This window comes from Solanum tuberosum, unplaced genomic scaffold (genome assembly GCF_000226075.1).
Source record: "Solanum tuberosum cultivar DM 1-3 516 R44 unplaced genomic scaffold, SolTub_3.0 scf00174, whole genome shotgun sequence".
Taxonomy (NCBI): Eukaryota; Viridiplantae; Streptophyta; class Magnoliopsida; order Solanales; family Solanaceae; genus Solanum; species Solanum tuberosum.
The window spans coordinates 621479-647545 of NW_006239103.1; the positions used below are offsets into that span (position 1 = coordinate 621479).

A 26067-nucleotide genomic window follows, 5' to 3' on the forward strand; every position below is an offset into this window, starting at 1 on the left:
TTCATAATTTTAGTGAATTTTCATTCAAGTAATAATGATAATATCGTTGAATCGAATTTGATTCTGCCAACCGAAGAATTAGATGGCAGCATTGATAAGTTCGTGTGGTCAAGTAGTTTCCGAAAAGTGGGTTGCATATTGGAGTTGGATATGATGGCAAATTTAAAGTGAATTTGTGATTTGAAGTATAAAAAATTGTTTTTGCTATTTTTAATTTCGTTATCATGGTCACTGTCTACGAAAAGTATTTTTTAGCATTTTAGAAATTAATCTATCCGTCTCACTTTTAAATATTTCTTAATTTGCTATTACTCAAAATTCAATAACAACACATACTATGATAGATATGGAAAAAAGAGGTGAAAATAGCGGTATGGCAATGGTAAACTTAGTATCTGAGAATGAAAAATTGAAGTTTATGATTAAAAGAAGGAGAGTTGATTTCTTTTGGAAAAAAAGAGAGGAGAAAGATATGATTAGTGATAGCTGAGTAATGAAATAAGTTTATGGCATTTTTCGGAGAAGTTTTGAAGAGAAAAAGAAAGAAGAAAAAAAAAATTAAAAAGAAAAGATAAATAGAAGTAAAAGATAACATAATTTAAAAAAATAAATAAATTAGAAACTTAATATGAAAAAGGAAAATTACTTGCAAACTTTAAGTTTTAATAAAAAAAAGTGTCTCTCACTCTCTTTGAGAAAGTGAATACACTTTCTTTGCCACCTCAGCATATAGGGTGACAATAATTTTATTTTAAAATAATTCAAGGGTGTAATAGAATCATCGTGAAGTATATGTGTATAGTTGAAAATCTAGCTATAGGTTGGGGAGACTTTTGGCCATTTTCTCAACTCATGTCCATGCCTAAAGGGTTTCTAAATCAAGCAAAGGTAAGTCTATTCTCAAACTTTAATTTAATATTCCTTTCTTTCCAAAATACTTGTTACAATTTTATTTTCAAGAGTCAAATTATATGAATTTTGATTAATATTTCAAGAAATATTTTTCTATCATGTTGAAAAGATAAAAAGTGTAACTTATAGTATTTTTTATATAGACATTAAATATCTAAATTTTAATTTTAAAATATTGAATTAATCTAATCTAATTTAATTTTAAAAATTAGTCAAATTAATTCTGAAAAAGGAAAACGTGACAACTATTTTAGACCCCAAATATAGTTCTTAATATGGACTTGTTTCTCCAAATATTTTTTGTTTCTTTATTTAGGAAAAAAAACTGTTGTTTTATGCATAAAAGTATGATTTTTTCTCTCTTTAAATACGTCTTTTACAAAGTAACCCACCGTTTATTCTATTGAGTACAAATTGCATTTCATTGTTTGATGTTAATACCTAAGACATTAGAAATAAATTGCTGGACAAAACTCCATTGATTATGTTTAATCGCCCTTAGATTTTATTTTATTTTTCTATAATGATAATGTACAAATTAGTTTGCATGCAATTTGGATCCGACCCATTTCATTTTTTACCTTGAAAAGAATTTATATATTTGTAAACTACCTAAAATGTACTATAAGTCACAATAATTGATAATTCAAAATGTTTAAAAGATTTACGAAAAAATTATGGTAAAAAATAAACTTGTTTGAATCTCAAAATTCGAAAAGTGTCACATAAAATGAAACGGAGGGAGTATAAGTTTATGACAAACATAATTTTGTTTCTTAGTGATTCAAAAAAGGGATTTGGAGCAATACTTTCGATTTGTGATTGTACTGTACTTTGTTTATTACTTACAATTACTTCCTTTATCTTGATATAATTATCATGTATTTTGCTTTTTAAAAGTTTAATTTGATTTTTTTTTTCTCAACAGCGTTAAAAATAAAACATCATCCTATTTTTTTGCTATTGTTCGTGAATTAGTTATTCTCTCTTCACTTTTACTTGTTGTGGCCTTTACACACTAGTTAAGAAATAATGATTAATACTCTTCCCATCCTTATTCAAATTTTGACTTGACACATTTATTAAGAAAATAGTAATTCGTATAATGAATTTACCATTTTATCTCTATTAATCAATAGGTTCCAAATATATTTATTCAATACATTTTCTAAATACATTAACTCAATATTAATAAATTAAAGGTATAATAGGAAAAATTAAACTGTCCTTTATTGATTTGTTAAAAATGACAAGTAAAAACGAGAAATCAAATTATGAAATATTTGCTATTAATTTTAGTTTATGTGTACAAGTAATAATGTTAAGGGAAAAAAATAGGAAAATAATAATTGAACGTTCGAAAAATATAAAAAGAAAACCAGATGGCTAATTTTGATTGGCCGAAAGTGATTCCAAAGAATATTCCACTCTCAGTACTGGTACTATATAAGTCCATCAGAAAGAGAAATGTGAGTGTTCACGGAAACGATGAAAACAGAAAACGTTATGAGCGAGGAACTGAAGCGAGAATATCGTGTGTGTGAGGAAATAGGGAGAGGACGATTCGGCGTCGTTTTCAAGTGTTACTCGCCGGGAACCGGCGAGACTTTCGCCGTGAAATCTATCAACAAGCTTCTCATCGCCGATGACTCAATCGATCGTCAATGTCTTTACAACGAAGCTAAAATCATGCATTTGGTTTCTCCTAATCCTCACATCGTTCGTATCGTCGATGTCTGTGAAGACGATACGTACCTCGATATCGTTCTCGAGCTCTGCAACTCCTCAGATCTCTTCCATCGACTCTCTACTCAACGAGTTTTTTCTGAGTCTGATGCCATTGCCGTTATGGTACTCTTTCAGTCCATTACACAAATTAGGGGAAAACGATCTGTGAATTTTAGTGCACTTGTGTTTTTGTAGATTCAAATTAAATGATTTTGACTGAAATTTCTAAAATGTAGTACTACTTTTCATCGAAAGTTTGTCAAATTGATGATTAAATAAGTGAGAGTAGTAAATGAGGTGTGATAAAGGGAGGAACAGGATTGATGTAGATAAGATAGGGTTTTCTATTGTTTGTTGTCTTCAGCATTGATAATTTTTGGATCAACTGTTTTTCTAGGTTCCATTGATGGAGGCAATAGCGCATTGTCACCGGCTCGGCGTAGCGCACCGGGATATCAAGCCTGATAACATTCTGTTTAACGACTGGAACGATCTGAAATTGGCTGATTTTGGCTCGGCTCAGTGTTTCTGCGAAGGCGAGCTGATGAGCGGAGTGGTAGGGACGCCGTATTACGTGGCGCCGGAGGTTTTAGCTGGAAGAGATTACAATGAGAAGGTAGATATTTGGAGTGCTGGTGTCATTCTGTATATAATGTTGGCCGGAATCCCGCCATTTTACGGTGACTCTACGGAGGAGATTTTTGAGGCTGTTCTCAGAGCGAACCTTAGGTTTCCGACAAGGATTTTCCGATCTGTGTCGCCGGCGGCGAAGGATTTGCTACGGAGAATGCTATGTAAAGATATTTCTAGAAGATTCTCAGCTGAACAAGTCCTTCGTAAGTATCACCACTCTATCATTCTTCTAGCCTCGATTTTTTCCTAGATTACAACATTCATTTATTTGACCAAATCTTTTAATCACAAATTTAAAATAATTAAATTAAGGCATACCTATATACTTAATAAAATAATTATTCCCTTAATCTAGGATCAAATAATTCAAATTGAAGTCTAGTTTGGACTTGAATTCTTTTAGGATTTAGGATTCTACCTTTGTGCATTCAACAACGGAATTGAATTTAAAAAAAAAAAGAAAAGGAGAGGAAAATGAGATTTCTTTGCCTCTACGATTTGAATAGAAGAAAATGACATTTTTAATTTTCTTAGATAAAAAAACGAAGTACTCTACATATCATTCTTAATCCATTAAAAATTTGAGCATAATTTGGGCCACGAATCATTGACCTACCTAAATTTAGGCGTGTTGGACAGATCATATTTTTATGAATTAATTTTATCTTTAGTATATAAAACTTTTAAAATGTGTGATCACTATAAAAACTTTTGTTTTTGAAATGGTCTAAAAAAAATTTGTGGTTCAAATTTCAATGCATATAATTTGAAAATTTTTAAATATTAATTTAGTTATTTTCTTGGTTAATAAGATGATATATAATAATACACAGGGCATCCATGGATCACTAGCAATGATGGGACGAAAGAAGATGGTGTCGTAGCTTGAGAATTTCGACCCCTTATTTGGACCTCTAATCCAACATTATCAATAGATGTGCAGATAACTCATACTTCTTAGTAGTGAGAATGAAGTATAATGGCTTTTTTCCCCCGATTTTCCACCCAGTGTTCAGTGTCTGCATTGGAGTTCCGACTAAATGCAGGACCCATTTGGGGTGACGCACCCAACATGATTTTCTCCATTTCCAAAACTCGAATCCGAGACATCTGGTTAGGGTGAAACAGTATCACCCACTGCACCACATGCATGTTGGTAGTATTAATGTGTTAAAGTAGTATTAATCAATTAAGAGACTTGTCTTATATATCTTCTACCAAAATATATGTGAAGTTGTGAATCATCAAACTAAGTGTTTCCTTTTGTTATATTTTGATCTAACTTTTCATACAGAGATCGTGAGCACTAAAAAAAAGATCAGCATGCATGAATTAGTTCTCTTTTACTATCAACCACAATAAGTTGACAGTTTTTCAACTGTATGAGATAAAGGCGCACACATGATTTTTTCCTACTTTAACAAGTTTATTGGTTTTACTTTTGTTGAATGTAATTTCAAGTAACTTTAAGATTAGGTTTATATATACAAAAACCCTACAGAGAATTGGGTCTAGTTGGATAGAGCACAATGACCATTTTTAGCTTATTTCAATTCATCTCATTTCGTTCCAGTAACTTTTGGGCCAATTTTAGTTCAATTTCTCTATTTATTTCCGTTTATCCCGTCCATAGGACATCCCTACTCATTTGTTTTCTCCCCAAAAAAAAGTTGAACTCTAAAAGAGAAAGAAAAATCAATCATCTCAATTTTTTTTAAACTCTTACTTTATTTTAAGTTATTTATTTACTTGGTGGATAAGAACATACGCTAGATCAAAATCTTGTGAAATACATCTCGATCATTTTTATGAATTTAAGTCCTCAACTCGAATTTATGTATGTATGTAAGATTCATATTATCTTTCGTTTCGAATGTATTTTATATGTAAATTACATTGAGACACTCATAAAATCAAACGAATTACACGTGCCATGAAATTAACGCACTCTATTATCTGTGTTGTTCAATTACAACAACTTAAAAAAAAACAAATAACTTGACACTCCATTGAGAATATTTTAACAATCTATTCATAAACATACAAAAATTATTATAAAAGGGTAACACTACATCTTAAATTTGAAATTGGGAAAATGAAGAGAAACTATAATGAAGAAAAGATAGATGCAATTACAATAACTTGAAAAAAACATATCTATTATTTTGGACATTTGGAGGGACTATTATAGTAGCATACACAAATAGATTTATTTTGTTCTACATCATGTCACTCTGAATTAAGATAGAATGCTCCATAATCTGAGACACAATTTGTTTGGCAAATTGTAAGTTCTTGAGAACAAGGAAGCGATGCATTTGATTGTGATGAACATACTAATTGAGCATTAGTTGTAGAGAGAACTTGAGTCATCACAAACATGGCTGCAAAATCAAGTAATAGAATTAATGTTGCTATGAAATAGTATTCTCATAACACTCGTAGATTAGATAACAACGATGTTTGAGTCAGCTTATATATATAATAGACATCCAAATAGAGTCAATTTTACTTGTAATGAAGGATAAAAATAACTTGTTCTTTTTTTTCCCGCGTAAACAAGAGGGATGTTTTCAATGTAATGGGAAAGGATTTTAAAATTAGGTTTGGTTCACAAGTTTAAATCCTATGACGTTCTAGTATCTTTCTGAATCGTCTAATTTGAATTGTTGGCATCGTCACTATAAATCACATTCTTCTATAATTTACATTCCAGTTCATTGACCACTAGACGACTTTTTTTTAAGAGAAGAGATTTGGATATTCATTTCGAGCTTGTTATCTCTTTTTCTTACTTTTAAAAAATATATATGTATATATTTAACAAAAATGAAAAGACATATTCGAGTTGAAAAGTAAAGCATATAGATGATATATACATACCACAAATGTAAGCAATGGAAAAATTGAAGCTAGGGAGAGACACACCAAAGTTCTCCATTGCAGAAATTAAGTGAATAAAATAATCATTTCACTTATCTTTTATACTAGAACTACAAATAAGAGATTGTAAAAATAAGATATAATGCATCCTAATATAGAAATTTCTTGATGAAGCCCAATTTAGAAATGCCATAATTATTTTGACAAATGTAGTATTAAAAGGAGGATTTCCTTGCAAAAATAATATGGAAAACTATTAATTGTACAAATTCAATCTTATACTATATGTTATAATGTAAAAGTTTATTTTTTTTTATAAAAAAAAAAAGTTTATTTTTTCAAAAAAGAGTTAGTAATTATCTTTGAATAATACTATATGTGTTTTTCAATAATTGTACAACATTGAATCAGTAGTATCAAATGAATAATTGGTTTTGTGAGCTTTCGATGTGTTATTTTTTGTTGAGTCATCTAATTAGTTATAACCAATCTATGTACGCTCCCCAAAGTTTATTTGACTTACCCCTAATTTATAATATTTCCTCGCTTCAATTTATGTGATGTAGTTTGACTTGATATGAAATTTAAGAAAGAAAGATTGATCTGAAATATAAGCAATAGTAGATGTTTGTGTGACTATAAATTATTTTTTTTAAAAAGAGTATAAATTATTTTTATTAAGGGTAAAAGGGTAAAATCATTAATATTGACTAATAGTAGTCAAAATAATCATGAATTATCCAAATCTGATTTCTTCAGATAAACTCCTATAATGATGAATTATTTATATTATTTTCTTACATTCTCTTAAGTTATAGCTATGTATAAAAAAGATAAAGTTAGATGAATACTTTATTAAAACAAAAATTGCTTCAATGGAGAACTTTGGTATATTTTCCTACCGTTTCAATTTTTTCATTGCTTATATTTGTGGTATGTTTTAGCCATATGCTTTTTTGGCTTTTCAACACACGTTAGAGTCTATTGAAAACAATCTCTCTACTGCTAAGGTAGGCCGTAAGGTACGTGACTCTCCCGTACACCACTTTGTACGTAAGATTTTATACACTGGATATGTTATTATTGTTACATACGTACGTCTTTTTTGTAATACTAGTTTTTTTATATTAACTTTGATTTTGTAGTTATGTTCGTGATGATTCAGGTTCTCTATACAAGTACTAATGTAAATAGATTGTCAATCACAGACTAATGTTTCTCTTCCTTGTACTGAAGAAGAACCAATTTGCCAATCCAATTGTGAAGCAAAGTATGAGAGATTTTATATTACTTCACAATGTCTTATAGTAAAAGGCAATGCAAAAATATCAATTTGTGTGTGTTTCTATGATAATGACAACCCATATCCAAATTGAAACTATTTGTAATTTCACTTATTATGTTTCAAAGTATGTTCTTATTTATTGAAATCGATTTCTGATAAATGTTCATATGATTTATGCTAGTGTTTTTTGGGTTGAACTCTCCAATTTGGTCTATAATATAGGTATCAGAGTCGGTCGATCCACGTATAGGGCCACGACTTGGAGTGATGGGATCCAAGAAGGGTGCAAGCCTGCGACCAATGAGGTCAATAGAAATGTTTTATACTTAGCATTATAAGCTAAATGGTCTCTCCCACCTATTAGACTCTCTTGTTTGATTTATAACATTGGTATCAGAGTCGACCAATCCACAGGACTGCGACTAAGAGAAGTGGGTTGAACCCAAGATGGTTACCAGTCAGAGGTGGATCCACGTGTCCTCTTGAGAGTGCACGTGCACCCATTAACTCTAAAAAATTATGGATGCACTGGTTTAAATGTTGCAAAGGGGATGACTAGTTTCGCACCTGCGACCAATGGTGCAAAGTGAAGTTCAAACCACCAATCCACAAAGCAAACTTTATCAAGTAAAGTTATTTAATTCATATTTATACGTTAGTACATTAATGCTGACATGCTATTAGGCAGGCCAAGCAAGCAACAAGGGACATGTGGTAAGTTTAGTTGCCTTCTCTTAAAATTCTAATCATGTTGATGTAAAAAGTCTTTGTAGCTTTTATCCAAGACAACAAAGCCAAGACAATAAACTTGGTACGTTTTTCCAAAGGTATATATATATATATAAAATAAAGTCTTGAGTCTAATTTAAAAAGAATCTCTTTCTCTCTTTATTTTCTTGTTTTTTTCTCTTCAATTTTACTAAGAAGACAAATTATGGTATTTAAATTGTCAATGACTGAAACAAAAGGCAACCTTTTTTTTGTTTTTGTGTAGGGGAACTTGAAATCAATCTTTTTCAAGTTGCGCTTTGAAGGATGACTTTTTTTTTATTCATTTAAAGTCAATAAAATATATTTTTAAAAATTATAAGATATTGACGATGGTAATTGTGGGATCCGATTGATGGGGTGATTGGTGGTAGTGTTGACTTATGATAGTTACGTTGTTGTAGATAGTAGTAGTTAGTGGTCATGATGACGGATAGTAATGATTAATGAATTGGTGGAGATGGTTGATATTATGAATTCGTGCTGCATGTGAAATCAATCATGGATATTACATCATTAATGATCGATTTGTCTATATTAAACCCTTTTGAGCTACGGTTCTTTCTAACCATGTGTGAACTCAAAATACTTGGGTAGAATTACATACTCTTTAATGATTACCTTGCATTATTATTTCTTATCACGACATACACTTAGAGAATGAAATCCATAAAAGATTACCACCATAGATTGCAATAAGCTACGAACTTTTCCAAAAAATAGAAAGGTTAATTTTACTATACTGAATGTTTTTATTATAACATAAAGAAAATCAAAAGCTCCTGCATCAAAGATTAGCAGAATTACACAAGAAAAAAAAAACCACAAAGCAAAAAAGAATAGATGATTATTTCATCATAACATACAAAAACAAGAACATAAAGCTTACTAAAAAGCCTCAAAACTCTTGCTATATCGATCTCATGATGTTAAAAGGGCACATTTATGTATTAAACTGGAATCGTTTGTGCATTTTCCACCTTAGTTATTTCCTCTTCTCCTTCATTTTCCTTTGACATTTCTTCCAATGATTTTCCTTTTGATTCTGGCACTAATAATGTGAACAACATTCCAAGAAAATTCACACAACCTAACACAATAAGTGCATTTTTCACACCAATTCCAGTTGGATAACCCGCGTCGACTTTAGTTGGATCGGTAGATTGAGCAGCATACAAAAAACCAAATGCACCAACAATTGCACCAGCTTTCCCAGCTGCAGCTGATATCCCGTGGCACGTTGATCTCAACCTAGCTGGAAAAATCTCCGCGGGTACAACAAAAGTTGTGGCATTTGGACCAAAATTCGCGAAGAAAAAGGTAAGTGAGTACATCACCACAAAACCAAATCTGTTTTCCTTTTTAGTCCAATGATTATATGGTATGGCTAACGCGAACATAAACACTGTCATGAAGAAAAACCCCATCAATTGAATTGCAAATCGACCCATTCTATCGATGAATGCAACAGTAAACCAGTAACCAGGTACAGTACTACATAGAGCAATAAGAGTTTGTGCCTTTGCAATTTTGAATACCTCATCCAACGCGTTCATTGTCTCTGGATGAGGTATCCATCCAATTTTACTAAATATATCCTTCTGAAATAGATTCTGACTATAAAAAGCGATATCTAGTAAAAACCATGTACTAGTTGTTCCAAGCAAATGCAGCCCATGACGATGAAGAAATTCCTTACTAAACAACCCGAAATTATTCCCCTGTATTGCAACAATCTTCTCAATCTTATCATCCTCTGCTTCAATTTCAACATTCAACACTTTAGACATATCGGAAGCAGCCTTAGTAGCATTCTTAGCTACTAAAGCTGTGTAACGCGCTGTCTCAGGCATCTTCATACGCCAATAATAAGTAAGCAAAGCCGGTATAGCACCAAACATGAGTATTATTCTCCATACAATATCAGCCTCTTGAGGGGTTGAGCCTTCATTATTGACAGAATAAATTGGAGCAGGGTACGCGTTTTTAAATGCACCACTAACAACAAGTGCAACAATCCCTCCTGCCAAAATCCCAAATCCTTGCATCGCGAATACTGCAGCTATAAAAGCTCCACGAGTCTTCTTATTAGCGTATTCAGACATGATTGTTGCTGATAAAGGGTAATCACCACCAATACCAAAACCAAGCCAAAATCGAAAAAAACATAATGTAGCAATCACACCACTAGGGGTCTTACCAAATGAAAGACCCGATGCAATCGAGCAAATAACCATGATCATGAGAGTCATTCCATAAACTCTTTTCCTTCCCATCTTATCACCTAGCCATCCGAAAAACAGCTGGCCCGAGAGTGTCCCAACAAACGCGACTCCATTGACTGCAGCTGAGATACCAGGAGGGAGAATTCCTGGCTTAGGTGCACCTTGATGATGATAGTAAATTCGACCAAGCAATTTAGTCACAAGTGAAATGCAGAAAAGGTCATATGCATCAGTGAAAAATCCCATTCCTGCTATCACAATTGCTGTAAAATGGTACAATTGTGTTTTAGCAACATCAAGAGCATTTAGTACTTGTAATTGATCTTTAGCCATAGCTAACTATAGTTTTACTAGTAATATTTCTCAAACTACTATAGTTTTTATGCTAAGATAAATAATGTAGAGAAGGGGCTATTAATATAATTGATTTGAAAGAATAAGACAAGGACAAGATTACAACAAGTTCAATTTTTAGAAATCCTTAATATTATCAACATATATATATATATCCTCCATCCATCCTAATTTATGTTACATTGTTTGACCGCGTGTGAAGTTTAATAACGTTTATGGAAAATATTAAAAGGGAAAGAATGATTGATATAACAAGTCGAGGACAAGATTATTACAACAACAACATATTCAGTATAATGCTATAAGAGGGTCTAGGGAGGATAAAACGTATGCAGGCTTTACCTCTACCTTTGTGGGGTAGAGACTAGAGATGTTGCTTCTGATAGACTCGAGGACAAGATTACAACAAGTTCAATCTTGGGAAATCTTTAATATTATTAAAAAAATATATAGTATGAAAGGTTTATGGTGTCATAGAAAGGGGTATATTCGGCCGACTTTGCATATATTAGAACAAGAAGGATAGTTGTTAGATAATTCCAATAGAATGCAACTAAGTTTTCTAAGTTTTTTTTTTTTTTTTTCATTGTTTAAGCTTATAAACATCTTTAGAAACAGCCTGTTCCTACTGTCACAAATTACTAATGCATGTCCAAATGTAATATTTGGCATAACACATAAACATAAACATGTTTTTTAATTTGACTTTATTTGATATTTATATCCTCTAATTTTGAGAATGCATAAGTATGTACTAAACTCATATAAAATTGAACAAGTAGACATATATGTCTTACATGATTTGCGTGAGATACACTCAAACTGATTTGTATTATGTCATGTAGGATGTGTTTGTCTACTTGTTCAATATATACGAGTTTAAGGGTCTACTTGTGCGCGCCTAAAGTTAGAGAGCATAAATGTCAATTGAGATCAAGTTAAAGAACATATTTATGTATAATGCCCTTTTGATTACCAACTAATTGTTTTTTACTCAATTACAAATTCACATGAATCTAATAGCTTTTTTTCAAGACCCCATGTGTATGTATAAAGAAATTCGCTAAATATCTATAAATATATAATGTGCAGATATAATTCTTTCATGCGTTTTCAACTGATAAATTATGTGTTAATATAACTGATACATGTTTGATACAACTGATATATGTAACTCTTTCATTGATACAACTCTTCCGCCCATACAATAATTGCAGCTACATTTTGTATTACACTCTAAACTATTGCTATTTATGAAACTTTTTCTTAATTTTACACGACTATAGGTTATACAAGAAGTCCATATAATACCAACAGAAAATCACATCTTTCAAAATCCAAATCAAAGAATATTCAGAATAAATTAATAATATGTGTAAACATGCCCATTCGTCAATTTTTTTTGTAGCAATAATGATAAAATTATAGACAAATCTTCATTGCAGACGCATAAAAATTATTGAATCATACAAAAATAGTGTTTAACCTTATAACTAATTGAGTTTAACAATAGTTTTGGACTTTCTCACTCTTTAATCTAAGTTAAAAAAATATTCTAAGTTAAAAAAAATAGAAGAAGGTTCTCTTTATAATAAGATTAATCCAATTCTAGTATGTTGAAGTTTTTGAATCAATCAAATCCTTTTCAGTAAAACGTGACATATTTGAATTATGATTGTTTTTATGCAAGAAATTAAATTCATTGCTAAGCTTAATTATTTTTGAAAGATCGATAGCGTACAAATAACGGAGATGTAGTATAAGTGTAACACTTGTGGCCCTTCAATTGACATTTTTGTTCTTAACGATAATACGCGTTCTATATGAAATAGACATACTAGAAAGAAAAAAATATAGTCTCAATCAATCAATTAGAGTGACATAGATTATTGACTATAGTAGAGATATTTACCTAATTTTCAAGATAGTAATTAACATCTTATAATGTGTAAAAGAATATATGGTTAACTTTTTTTTTTAATAATAAATAAAATAAATAAGAAGAAGATAATGAGAAATTTCTTGGTATTTAACGGCAAAAAGGTTTTGGCTGATATTACTAACAAGAATATTACCTAGGTGCGTTATTTAGTTTTTTTTTTTTTTCATCTGATGTCTAGTGTTCATATTGGAGCTCCGATCAAATTTGGATTGCATATAGCATGATTCATTTGGGAATGGTGCTCCCAATATGATTTTTTTTTTCATATATAAGGCTCAAATATGAAATTTCTGATTAAAGATAGAGCAACGTTTCGCCATTTGAGTTCGTTGAAGTTAAGATTAAGTTCCTTAAGAATACACAAGAAGAATATTCAATGAAAGAAGTACGAGGAGGAAAATACATGGAAATTTCTAATGTGGAAATTAATAATTACTTACTATATATGCCTAAGGAACAAATTAGTAATGAATTTGAACATTGATATAATAATGAGGAAAAAAAATTCAAATGTCTATATTATCTGAAATTGCATAATTTTATTTTTCATTACATTTTTAATATCCTTGTTATTTGTAAATTGTCTCGTATTTGTCCTTGCTGTTAACGGAATTAATTCTACCATGAAAACGTTGATTACCACGTACCCAAATTAGACCATTTTCTCAACTGATAAAAATTAAAATTAAAGAACATATACATTTATTAAGTAGGTTTAAAATATAAAAATATACATACACGAAGAAACTAAAGAGATTCAGCATCTACTGATCTATTTTATATACATACAAAATAACTTTGACCTTAATTATATATACAATATAACTTTCCGACAATCGTGTTTTGGGATGAACCCTGGCTCTGCCCCTAGGAAAGAATATTCAATGAAACTACGAGGAGAAATAAATTAATTATATTTCTAGTACATTATGTTCTTAATTAAATTTGGTTTAACGTAGAGATTAAGGAAAAATACTGTTTTTTTCTTGTAGATACAACGTAACGCAAGCTGTTCTCCCAATATTAAAATTTGATCATTATAATATAATTTGTCAAACATATGGACGAATCAGAGTCCAACATCTTTGTGATTGGATTATGTGGTATATATTCTTATATGATTTTGTACGATCTTTATCGGCTCATGATTTAACTTTTTGGAGTTTGATTACACCAATCAATATTCATTTTTTTATCAGACGTTGCGGCTCCAAACATACAATGAAAACTTGCATTGCATTCAATATTTATGAATATTTAGCGAATACTTTATTTTCAAACATATAATTTGAGCAAAAGCTATTATGTTATGTTCTAAGTTCCGTTTATGTCCGGTCCTGAGCATGCAAAGGGTGTCATAGTCCCACAACCGTTGTAAGTGAATTATTTTATCTTTCTTATATGATCTCGAACAATCTTTTTATCTCACTAGCAAGTTATTAATAATCACTTCTATCACCATCATTAATGTTGGGTTCATATTATAGCTATTGATATGCTTAACATGATTTCTCTTTTAAGGAAGAAAGCTTACCAATTTTTAATAGTACATTGAAGTCTGACTAAATCTGAATTCACGCTTAAAAATCTCACATTAGATGGGTAATGCATTTCCTAACAAAGATGACATGCACTATATCCCAGTAACTCACACTCGCCTGACTAAATTTGAATTCACACCTAAAAATCTCACAATAGAGGGGTAATGCACACCCTAACAAAGATGACATACACTATATCCTAGTAACTCACACTCGAGATCTCTGATTAAGCTTTACCAAGTTATGTTACACATGAAGAAAGAACATAAAAAGATAAGAGTCAAGAAATGTTTTATAGAAAGAGATGGACAACCAAAGAACCTCCTTTGGTTACTTTATATAATCTCAGAATTTCTGAGATTTGCAGAACTAAGGTAATAATGTTTAATTACCATCAGAAACAAACATATAAAAAAAAGGTAAGAGCTTATTCCATCTTATAACAAACAAAACAAACATCTCTTTCTAATCCCAAATACCACAAATTAACTCAAACTGCATCATAGTATATACTAATTGATAACTTGTCTAAAACTTAAACAGGAACTGTCCTTCCACTTGTTGCTCTCATTTCAGCTACAGTTTCCTCTTCCCCTTCGTTTTCCCTCGACATTTCTTCCAATGACTTCCCTTTCGATTCTGGAACCAAGAATGTGAACAACATACCAAGGAAGTTAACGCAACCAAGGACGATCAACGAGTTCCTCACACCAATGCCAGCAGGGTAACCAGCATCAGTCTTTTTTGGATCTGTGGGCTGAGCAGCGTACAAGAATCCGAATGCACCAACCATAGCTCCTGCTTTTCCTGCTGCTGCTGATATTCCATGGCATGTGGACCTAAGCCTGGCTGGGAAAATCTCAGCAGGGACGACGAATGTTGTGGCGTTTGGACCAAAGTTGGCGAAGAAAAAGGTGAGTGAGTACATGACCACGAAGCCGATTCTGTTATCCTTGAGAGTCCAGTGATGGTATGGAAGGGCTAAGGCAAACATGAAGACTGTCATGAAGAAGAATCCCATCAACTGAATTGCGAATCGACCAATCCTATCAATGAATGCAACTGTGAACCAGTAACCAGGAACAGTACTACAAAGAGCAATAAGAGTTTGTGCCCTTGCAATCTTGTAAACTTCTTCCAACGCGTTCATGGTTTGTGCTGGTGGGATCCATCCAATTGCACTGAAAATGTCCTTCTGGAAAAGGTTTTGACTGTAGAAAGCAATGTCCAACAAGAACCACGTGCTAGCAGTTCCAAGCAAGTGAAGTCCATGGCGACGGAGGAACTCCTTACTGAACAAACCAAATTCATTGGCTCCATTTGCTACAGAAATAGCTGCAACTTTCTCTGGCTCTGCTTCAATTTCGACTTGCAACACCTTGGACATGTCGTTAGCTGCCTGTTTCAAGTTCTTGGCGACCAAGGCAGTGTAACGAGCAGTTTCAGGCATCTTCATACGCCAGTAATAAGTAAGTCCAGCAGGGATTGCACCGAACATGAGAATTATACGCCACACGAAATCAGCCTGAGAAACTGTTGAAGCAAGAGCATCAACCTCATATGCTGGTGCAGGGAATGCTCCCTTGAATGCTGAAGAAACAATGATTGCCACCATTCCACCAGCCAGAATTCCGAAACCTTGCATAGCAAACACAGCAGCAATGAACGCTCCACGAGTCTTTTTGTTAGCGTACTCAGACATGATGGTGGCAGAAAGGGGATAATCACCACCAATGCCAAATCCTAGCCAGAATCTGAAGAAACAAAGCGTAGTCATAACACTTTTTGGTGTATGACCAAATGAAAGCCCCGAGGCAATTGAACAAATGACCATAATCATAAGGGTCATTCCATAGACTTTCTTCCTTCCCATTTTATCTCCAAGCCACCCGAAGAACAACTGTCCAGCAAGGGTGCCACAGAAGGCGACTCCATTAACAGCTGCTGAAACATTAGGGGGCAGAGAGCCAGGTTTCAATGCATTGTCATGATGGTAGTAAATACGACCAAGCAATTTAGTGACCATAGAAATGCAGAAAAGGTCATAAGCATCAGTAAAAAACCCCATCCCAGCAATCACAATTGCTGTGAAGTGATACAGTTGTGTCTTTGCCACATCTAGTGCATTTAGCACTTGCAAATCGTTCGCCATCACTAAACTTCCTGCAAAAACACAACAAGAGGGTGTAAATTATAAGAATTCAACTTACATCACTAACATAGTAAACATTTTTTAGCCTGTTATAACAAGGAACATACTTAGTGTTCAAGGTTACTAATCCCGCTTTACACTGTCAGTATACACAAGTTAAATTCAACTAACAGAACAAAACAAGAAGGTATTTTAGGATTGCATAAATCAAATCTGATCAGAACAAGAGGTTATGTAAATTATAAGGACTTAACTTACATAACTTATAACATAGTATACTTTTTTTTCACAAGAACGTATATTTTAACCTGTTGTAACGAGTAACATACTTATTATTCAAGGTTACTAATCCCACTTTTTACTGTCGCTTTACACTGTCGGTACACAGAAGTTAAACTCAAATAACATAACAAAAACAAGAAGATATTTGGGATTAGCATTAATTAAAGCTTATCTGAATAATTAATACTAATAAGTTTGTAAGCTGTCCTACAGGGGGTAGAGAATTGACTTATTGATAAAGAAGACAAAGTAAAGGGGACCACAAAAGTCTTGTTTTCTATCTATTTATTTTATTAGTTTTAATTTGACACATACTAGGTATGTGTGCTACTTTTCAAAGCTGGTGACCTAAAGTTGTGACATAGTATTATAAAACTATAGTGTATATGTGAAATCAATAAAGAACCTAAGCTTTTTATAGTCAAAATTAAGAAAAAATGGTTTAAAATCACATCAGCTATACAGTGCTTACTACTACAACAGTTATTTCCAAATAGGGATATACAGATTCCTTGAGATTCTGGCTGATGTTATCATCACAAACCGAACGTAATCCCGAAGTAGAGTCTGAAAAGATGATAGGGACCAAGTCGTTCAATCAGAACTCAATTCCGAGATCATTAACTCAACCTTGCCTCTACCTTGTAAAGATAGAGAGACTATTTCTCGAACAGTTGTGTTCAAAAAGTTGTGGCATGATTACATCACAAAGATACATAATTTACTTTAAAAGTATTAACAAGTGATGTTATTTTTTAACATATGGAGTGGTTGATATTAGTAAAAATTAGGTTTAAAGTTGCTATCAAAGACCAATAATTTAAGAGAAAACAAGTAAACTCCTGTTTTACTTATATAAAGTCCATGCTATGAAGTCATGCAGAATACACATATATATTTTTTTAAAAGATAGTATTTATTTATTTTTTCTTAGAAAAAGAGTGAAGACTTTTCAAAAAATAAAGGAAACAGCCTAACATCTACATGTGAGCCATAAATCTAGAAGACAAGTTAGTACTTTTCACAACCAGTGTATACTAAACAGAACTATACATATAGGACCATTCAAGTGTCTTTCATGATTCCCATTTTCAACAATCAAAATATAAACACTAGAAGAAACAAAACCTCATGTTACATCAAACTCACCGAAAATTTGCATATGAAATTTTAATTTTTTTTTAAATGAATGTGTAAACTACATAATAATTGACAATCCAAAATATTTAAAAGATATATGAAAAATTTATGAACAAAGATAAACTTAATTAAATCATGATATCTGAAATGTGTCACATATATTGTGACCGAGTGAGTACAATCTTTTTCATTTGGGAGTGTTTAGAAAAGGGGAAAATCAATTTCTTTAATCCTGAAACATTACTGAAACCAAATCATATAAAATGAAATCTTGAAAAAATCATCAAGAAATTATCAATTTGCTAAAAAGTTCATATTTTTAGATAAATCAGTAAATGGGTATGAACAAAAACAAATACCCATTGATCAAAACCTCCATTTCCACCATAATAAACAATCAAGAACTCATTTTTTTCACTATTTATCCATCAAAAACACAAGTGCATGGAGTAAAAACACAAGAAAATTAACAAAATGTAAAAAAGATAAGATCTTTACACTAACCTTACAGAGTTATCTTCAATTTCCACCAAAATCAAGAAGAAAAAAACCAAATTTCAGGATTTGGTTTTTTTTTTTTTTTACGTTCAAGATCTCCAACAAAAATACCCAAAATTAAAAATCAAACTTCGGGTTATTTTGCATTTTTATTTTTAGTTTCACTGAATCTGAACTCTCTTAAGAAAGTAATAACTGAGTATTTATGAAGAGAAATATGGAGAATTAGTGCCTTATTTAAAGGGAGTTTGAAAATGGCATCTTTTTATCGTATATTCTTCTACTAACCTTCTTTATAGGATTTGAACCATTCTGATCTTGCCACGTGTCTAATTAGGTCCACAAGTTGGTGTAATTTGTACACGTGCCATGATCAGAGAGGTTTTTGATTTGTTTTTTTATGCAAGTCAAAAGTCTCTTATAAGACACGTACTTCACCGGATCACCCTATTTTTAGTGTTGACCACACTATTTTTATTCTTTTTTTAAAAAAATGAATTTATATATTTTTATATTAATATATTATTTTAGTTGTGAAATTATACTAAATATGTTGTAATTGTTGTTTTTGAGACAAGGTAGAATTAAGGTATGGGTATATCTTACGCTTTACCAATTTTACTTATGGAATTATACTGAATGTGTTGTAGTTGTTGTTATTGTTTTGATTGGTTGAGTATTTATTAAGTGAATACTTAAAAAGTGACATAGTTTAATTTGAATAATTGTAATTAAAGCTATTAATTGTTTTTATAAAGAAATCTTGGAAAAGCTTGAAAGATGAGGTAGCATTAACTATTATAAGAGATCATTATAATCCAAAGTTATAATTGGGTAATTGAAATTATTTAGAGTTTCCATATTCAAATTTCCCTAAAAAATATTAGGGTTCCAAAATATTAAATGTAAGTTTATCTATAGACAAAATTTATTTATCACAACTTGTGTTTGTCGATTATAACAAATTGTCCGGTATATTAATCTAGGTGCTTGCATATTATTTTAGAATTGTATTATCATAAAAGAGGGTGTTTGCAGCAAATTTTAAACATATGGAAAAAATAAATAAATCACACAAATAAAATCTGAAGAAACATGAATATATTGATAAATATGCGGGTACAATTTTGTTCCTCCCTTGATTAAACTCTCCTAAGATTTATCCATGATTCGAGGGCCGTTAGTGACGTATTTCTCAAACTAGGATGATTTAGATTTGACCTCATATATATGGACATTCCATCAACTTATGAAATATTCAAGATCTTGATCTTTAAAAATACCCAAGAGTTTATGGGATATTTTGAGAAGCCTTTTAAGGGAATTTAGTACCCTTTATATAGGCATGAACTAGAGTTTAGGGTTGAGTAGTCTCCAAGAATTCTAATTGAAACTGAACACACCTTCTAAAGTCCCAATTCGAATTGAACACGTCTTGTAGAGTCCCACAAAATTTCAATGTCTACATACTATTCTCAATGAAACGATAAATTTGCCTAAAAATACCTAATTCAACGTAATCATACAATAAAAAGTCAAATAAATATTTGTGTATATAGTGTAAAAAATCCTTATATATATATATATTCAACTTAAATCCCAACTAACAATCCTAATATTTTGTTAGAAAAGTTCCAACTTCCAACGTACATCATATATTTCTCTTTTAGAAAAATATTGTGGCATATTTCCTTAGTCACTCATTTTTTTTATATATGGATATGTTAAGTGTGGTTGAAATTAAAAAAAATTATTTTATGATAGTCTTCGTTTACTTCACTATTTTTATTATTTTACATAAGCCTAGATGTATTTAATTTTCGAAGTCAAATTTTAGCAAGATATGATGAGTAGATAAATTGTTTTGATGGAGACAAAAATATATTTTTTAGAGGGAGGGAGGGTTTGAGGATATCATGCTTGCCAATCTTTTGTTAATATCTTAAGTCAAAGTATAATGCATTTACAAGTAATACAGTAGTAGTAGACATGTTGTGATTCTTGGCGGGTGAAATTCAATTATTAATCAGAGTCTAGGGTTTGGTTTTCGAAAATAGAAAAGAACCTTGTTGAGAGAGTAGATTAAAAAATATGAGCCATGCAAAGTGCGAAATCGGATATAGTTAAACCTTAATACAAATATCTGACGTCAGGTAGAAAATTAAAAAATAATGCTATATATTTGATGTGAAAAGTTGGTCTTTGACGAAAAATGTATTTAGAATATTTGAAAGTAAAACTTTGTGGGCGTTTCAACTTGCTTTATTTGGGGGGAAATGCACAAGTACCCCCTTAACTATACGCGAAATTTCAACGACACACCTTAATTATACATGAGACCTAATATCCCCCTCCCCGAATTATTTTAAAGTGTAATAAACTCACCTTTTCGTGCTGAGGTGGCACAGAGAGTGTGTAGTGTCTTAGAGGCATGTGAGATACGGAAAAAGGTATTAAAATATGATTAATATGGACACGTGTTCATTTTAAATTGGACATTTTATAATTAATTAGTAGAGATAGTTAATTAACTTTTAAACTTAAATTGATATATTTTTAAAATTAAATTTCTTTTTTTTCTTTATGAAATAGTGTCAAATTTTATCATTTAAATTGTTAGAGAATTCTTTTCGGTGTTTTTCATTAATTTGTATAGTATCGAGAGAATTTTTCTTATTTTTCATTTTCTACTCAAATAAATTACTTGAAATTCGCTAATGAGAAAAAAATTGCATATTAGGAATTTAATTTAGGCAACATATAAAGAGCATAATTTAAGTTCTCCATCAATAACACCTTCCCTCCTTCTCTTCCCTTCTCACTTCAATCAGCCTTTATCTTAATCCAAATTCAATCAGAAAAAAATGACCCCAATTTTGAATTCTTCTCGAATTAGAGTTCAAACTTTAGGTGGTTTCTTCAATGGAAATTTTGAACCATGTTTTATGAAATTTATTTGAATTGAAAGAAAAATAAAATTGATAGTAGATATTGAATCCGGTGGTAGTGAAGGGATAAATTTGGTGGTGGGTTATCATTTTCATGGTGATAATTGCTATGAGTTTTAATGGTTAAAATAAGTGAATTTAGTGGTTATGGAGTGGGTGTTGATAATGAAGAAGAAGGAATCAAATGAAATGGAATTTTCTATTTTTTTTTATAGATCTGATCATTTATTGACGTGGAGCTGACATAATGATGACTTGTAGGCGAGTGTAAAACACCTCCATCATGTGAGTGGCTATATAGGTTTTAGGTTGTGTTAAGGGTGTGTTTATTACACTTAAAAAATACTTCAAGGGGATAATAGGACTCATGTATAGTTAAGGCGTGTTGCTGAAATTTCACATATAGTTGAAGTAGGTACTTGTGCATTTTCCCTTATTTGGGGCTTGCGTTTGCAGATTATGACTATATATGGTATGAAAAGGTACTAAAAATGGGAGGAAGAAAAAGAAGAACAAAAAAGATTTATATAATTAAACTTTTGAAAATGAAATAAGAGTTAATGGTCAAAAATATGATTTAAATTGTCTTAATGTTCTGAGTTTCATATTTGAATTATTGGGAGTATGAGTTTCTCACCTCAACTATTGGTTATAAGGAAAACATACCTAGACATTTGCTAGACCAAATGTTGTCTACAAAAGCTTGTAGACACGTTTGACCATAAAATCTTCCATATATGGTCCTAAACTCCACCCTTTCAAGTCGGAGATATCAACGTCACAAGTGAGACAAGACCAAGACTAAGATGGTGGGGAGAGAATAAATTAATTTATATGGTGATAAATTTTAACATTTTAACCTTAACTTTTAACATAATTTTAATATATTTAGCTTTGCCCGCTGGAATTGATTTTCCACCTAGAGTGCCACGTGACAGAGTTTTCACACAAAAAATTGAGTGTAGTACACACACCATCATAAATTAGTCGAGATAAACGTATTTTGCTAATCATCGGATGATGGTTCAATAGAATTCACACTCTTAATAGTTTAGATATGAAATTCAAAAAACTATGATAACTTAAATATGTTTTTGACCCTTAATTAGTTCTTATTATTACCACTTGGAAATGAAAACCTAATTGATAAGAAATAAATTACTTTTAGTTACAAACACATATTCACCTTCATATTTTTTTGAGCAACTTTCACATATTTCAAACATAAAAAATCATATTTGTATGTTATATCTATAGTTTACATAATTGCGCTCCATAGCAAACTTTATGTTTGCTATGGCTATTAATATGTATATTTCGCTATACATATACAAAAGAAGCAATTGTATAATCTGTTTCGGTATACATATACAAAAAAATCATTGTATAATCTGTGTTTGTATAAAGCGAGAAAGAGAGAAAGACAAAAGAAAATTGGGCAGAGAAAGATCTGTATTTGTATAATCATAAGTGTATAGGACGAAAAATATATGTATATACAATTTTCTCTCGCTTTTATACAAAACACAAATGTATAAAATTGCGTTTTGTGTTTGTATAAAGACGAGAAGAAAATTGTATATACATATATTTTTCGTCCTATACACTTATGATTATACAAATACAGATCGTTCTCTGCCCAATTTTCTTTTGTTCTTTCTCTCTTTCTCGCTTTATACAAACACAAACGCAATTTATACATTTGTGTTTGTATAAAGTGAGAGAGGCGATGAGAAATTGTCCAGCGAGAAACGAGAGTGGCGAGCGAGAAATTCAGGGAGAGAAGCGAAATGGCAATAGTTTGCTATGGGTTACAATTAAATCAAATTGTGGTTATAGCATTTAATTTGAATTAATAGTTTGCTATTTTATACAATTTTTCCTATTTTTAAAAAAAATCACCTTTCTTTCTTGATTCTAATATTTTTCAAAAGATTTTATTTTTTTAAGATAATAACTATTAGTTCAATGACGTGAGAATTGTATGTTCATTTATCAGATTAATTCATCTTTAATCACATAAACTTTCACACTCAATCTTTTTAAATTACTGATCACCCTTAAATTAAACCCATTGTTTGCCGTTAATCCATTCTCCTGGTTGCATACGATAACTGAAAAAACTAATTTTAATTATTTTTTAATTAAAATGAGATAAGATCAATAGATACATTTTCTATACTAAGTAGTTGACAATTAATTAGTCGACTTAATACATTTTACTAAATTCATTTTAAAACAATTTAACATTTTAGTATCGCCGATTAACAAACATGACAAGTTTTCCATCAAAATTATTTGAATACTATATAGGGAAAAATAATATTATTTTATATTAGAAAGAGCATGAATAATGCATCTTGCATACAAGGGTGATTAATTAATTAATTATGTAATTTAAATTACATTAATTTAAGCTTAGTAGTACATTAAGTGGGCCACTTGATGGGTGGGGACTCTATTATTGTTGTGAAAATATAGATTATTATTTTTTTTGCCTGTTGTAACTATAACAACGGAAGAAAAGAGATATTTAGTGGCAGTAATTTTTTTTAATAAAAGTATTTATTGTCATAAAAATATTTAACGATAATTTAGTTAATGTCATTGTATTCAGAGTCACTAAAGTCTTTAGCATTATTTATATAAAGTGTTGGTTATCAATATGTATATTTATTATTATCGCTAAATATAATATAACGATAATTCATATTATTACTGCTAAATTTTTTATTTATTGGGGTGTATGAACGTTTTAGACTATAATCAAAAAATTGAAATTTTTATGAGTAAACTTTTAGATTATTATTTAAAATCTTATGAGAAAATGTTAAACTATTATCTAAATTTTTGTAACTTGTTACAAACATTAAACGACAAACTAATATCATGTTAGTACTGTTATAATATATGAGTAAATATTAGACTTGAATCTAACATTATTCCAAAAGATTTTTTTTTCAAGGACGATTATATTTATATTATTTTTAAAATGGAAATTTGAAGAAAAAAAAAAGGGTTTTATTATTGTGAACTTATAAAGTCTCAAGTCAACGGGCATGCTAGTTGTTCAAGTATAGAATTTCTTAATTTGTCCTTTTTCAGTGTCAGACTTATCATGATACTTTCAATTATTGAAATAATTATTTTATAAATATTGTATTTGTCATGTGACAGTTGTATGTTAGTTCTTAGAGTCAACTATATTATAATCTAATGATCATAAAAAAAGTTTTTTTCTAAAAATCTTTAAAAGCTTGTTCACATTCTATTACTTAAGCGGCATTTGTTCGTATTTTCGTTTCTTATTGATTTGATTATGTATTATCTGAGTCGAAGTTTCTATTGAAAATAATCTCTATATCGTCATAACGTAGGAATAATTTTTATTCGTTTTTACTTGTTCAGTGTTAACTTGATACACCTCTTAAGGAGTAAAAATAAAATGAGATTTTTTACTATATTGTTAGTTGAATATAATAAATTCAATGTTTTGAAAAATGACTATATCTTATAACAATTAAATTGAGAACTAACTAAATAAACAATTATTTCTTGATTTTCTTTACTAAACGAGTAAAAGTGAACGAATGGAGAATTATTATCAATCCAGTTGTGAGAGTTCACGAACAAATATTATAATTAGGAAAACAAAAAAAGGGGACAATTTTAGAGTATAATTTCTAATTATAGTAAGTGATAATTCCGTGGTCGTGTGTTTCTAATTTCTGTATCGAATTTAATGTCCATTTTATATTGTTTGACTTTCTAACTATAATAATTATTTTTCGAATGTTATATATACTTATTAATTACTTGATCCCAACAACGTAGATTCCACTATCTTTTTTGTTTTAGTTTAATAAGTATGCCAAGGTAGATATTTGGACAAGTATTGAGATTTCAGAGTGATAAATAGTAGTCTGAAACTCAGAAGACCGATTAATTTGAATTCATATCATAATTTAGGATAAAAGTTACAATTCAATTGTAACTGTATATATGTACGTCATAGATTGAATTCCTTCTTGTAATAATCGATATCGATAGTAAATTTGAATATAACATTTAGAGTTAGATTAAAAGATGTTCAATTTAAGTATTTACCTAAATTTGGAAAAACTTAACTAAGAAAACAAATGGAAGTTAATTTGTAGGCCAAAGGTAATAAATTATGCTAGGAGCTTAACTAAAACAAATTATCTTTAAAAGTTCAAACTAGTAATAAAATACGTACTATTAATTAAAACCCTTGAATAATTAAGAAAAGTATATAAAAGAAGAAAGTAATTTAATTACAAACTTCTAAAAAATGCTAAACATAAGTTAGAAAAAGTTATTGCCTTTTTAATTTAATTTGAAAATGTTAGTCTTAACTCTTAAGCACATTTATCAACTTAATTCATGCAATATAGTCATAATTACCTTTCTTAATAATGACAAAAAACGCCTAATAATTAAAATCGGTTTTGTTTCTTGTTATTGTTTATTCCTTAGAGAGGTACGTTGTTAATTAAGATAGTTAAGTGTTGTAAGTTGTTGCTTGTTGTGGACAAATTTCCACTTGATTATATATGATGTTTTATTATGATAAACATTATTAAATAGAACAACTGATTTGACCTATATTATAATATATTTTAGCTGAATAAATTAAGTATATTGTAAAAATGAATTTTAATAAGCATAATTCAACCCAGAAAGCTAGTTCGAAAAAATAAGGATTAAGTCTTCAAACCTCTTACATCGGGTGCGTAGGTAATTTTATATGGGTTC

At 30.5% G+C, this 26067-nt stretch overlaps 3 protein-coding genes across 4 annotated transcripts; 1 reads left to right on the top strand and 2 right to left on the bottom strand.

The window, feature by feature from the left end:
* Nucleotides 1-2407: 2407 nt before the first annotated feature.
* On the top strand, nucleotides 2408-4665 carry LOC102589245 (phosphoenolpyruvate carboxylase kinase 1-like). The gene is made up of 3 exons (XM_006354426.2): nucleotides 2408-2763; nucleotides 3038-3476; nucleotides 4107-4665. The coding sequence occupies exons 1-3, from the start codon at nucleotides 2419-2421 to the stop codon at nucleotides 4160-4162; spliced, it is 840 nt and encodes a 279-aa protein (XP_006354488.1). The 5' UTR covers nucleotides 2408-2418; the 3' UTR covers nucleotides 4163-4665.
* Nucleotides 4666-8952: 4287 nt separating this feature from the next.
* Nucleotides 8953-10857, bottom strand: LOC102589570 (inorganic phosphate transporter 1-4). The gene has a single exon (XM_006354427.2). It carries the CDS (start codon nucleotides 10765-10767, stop codon nucleotides 9160-9162), a length of 1608 nt encoding a protein of 535 aa, XP_006354489.1. The 5' UTR covers nucleotides 10768-10857; the 3' UTR covers nucleotides 8953-9159.
* A 3688-nt stretch (nucleotides 10858-14545) lies between these two features.
* On the bottom strand, nucleotides 14546-18558 carry PT1 (inorganic phosphate transporter). 2 transcript variants are annotated; one of them, XM_006354428.2, is made up of 2 exons: nucleotides 18350-18558; nucleotides 14546-16434 (listed from the first exon to the last, which is right to left on the bottom strand). In XM_006354428.2, the coding sequence occupies exon 2, from the start codon at nucleotides 16421-16423 to the stop codon at nucleotides 14807-14809; it is 1617 nt and encodes a 538-aa protein (XP_006354490.1). In that variant the 5' UTR covers nucleotides 16424-16434; nucleotides 18350-18558; the 3' UTR covers nucleotides 14546-14806.
* Nucleotides 18559-26067: the final 7509 nt, after the last annotated feature.

Excerpts from the sequence above, each read along its gene's own strand:
- LOC102589245 (XM_006354426.2), top strand. The coding sequence starts at position 2,419 with ATGAGCGAGGAACTGAAGCGAGAATATCGTGTGTGTGAGGAAATAGGG. Across the intron at positions 2,764-3,037 it reads CTGATGCCATTGCCGTTATG|GTTCCATTGATGGAGGCAAT; the intron begins GTACTCTTTCAG and ends CTGTTTTTCTAG. Across the intron at positions 3,477-4,106 it reads CTCAGCTGAACAAGTCCTTC|GGCATCCATGGATCACTAGC; the intron begins GTAAGTATCACC and ends AATAATACACAG.
- LOC102589570 (XM_006354427.2), bottom strand. The coding sequence starts at position 10,767 with ATGGCTAAAGATCAATTACAAGTACTAAATGCTCTTGATGTTGCTAAA.
- PT1 (XM_006354428.2), bottom strand. The coding sequence starts at position 16,423 with ATGGCGAACGATTTGCAAGTGCTAAATGCACTAGATGTGGCAAAGACA.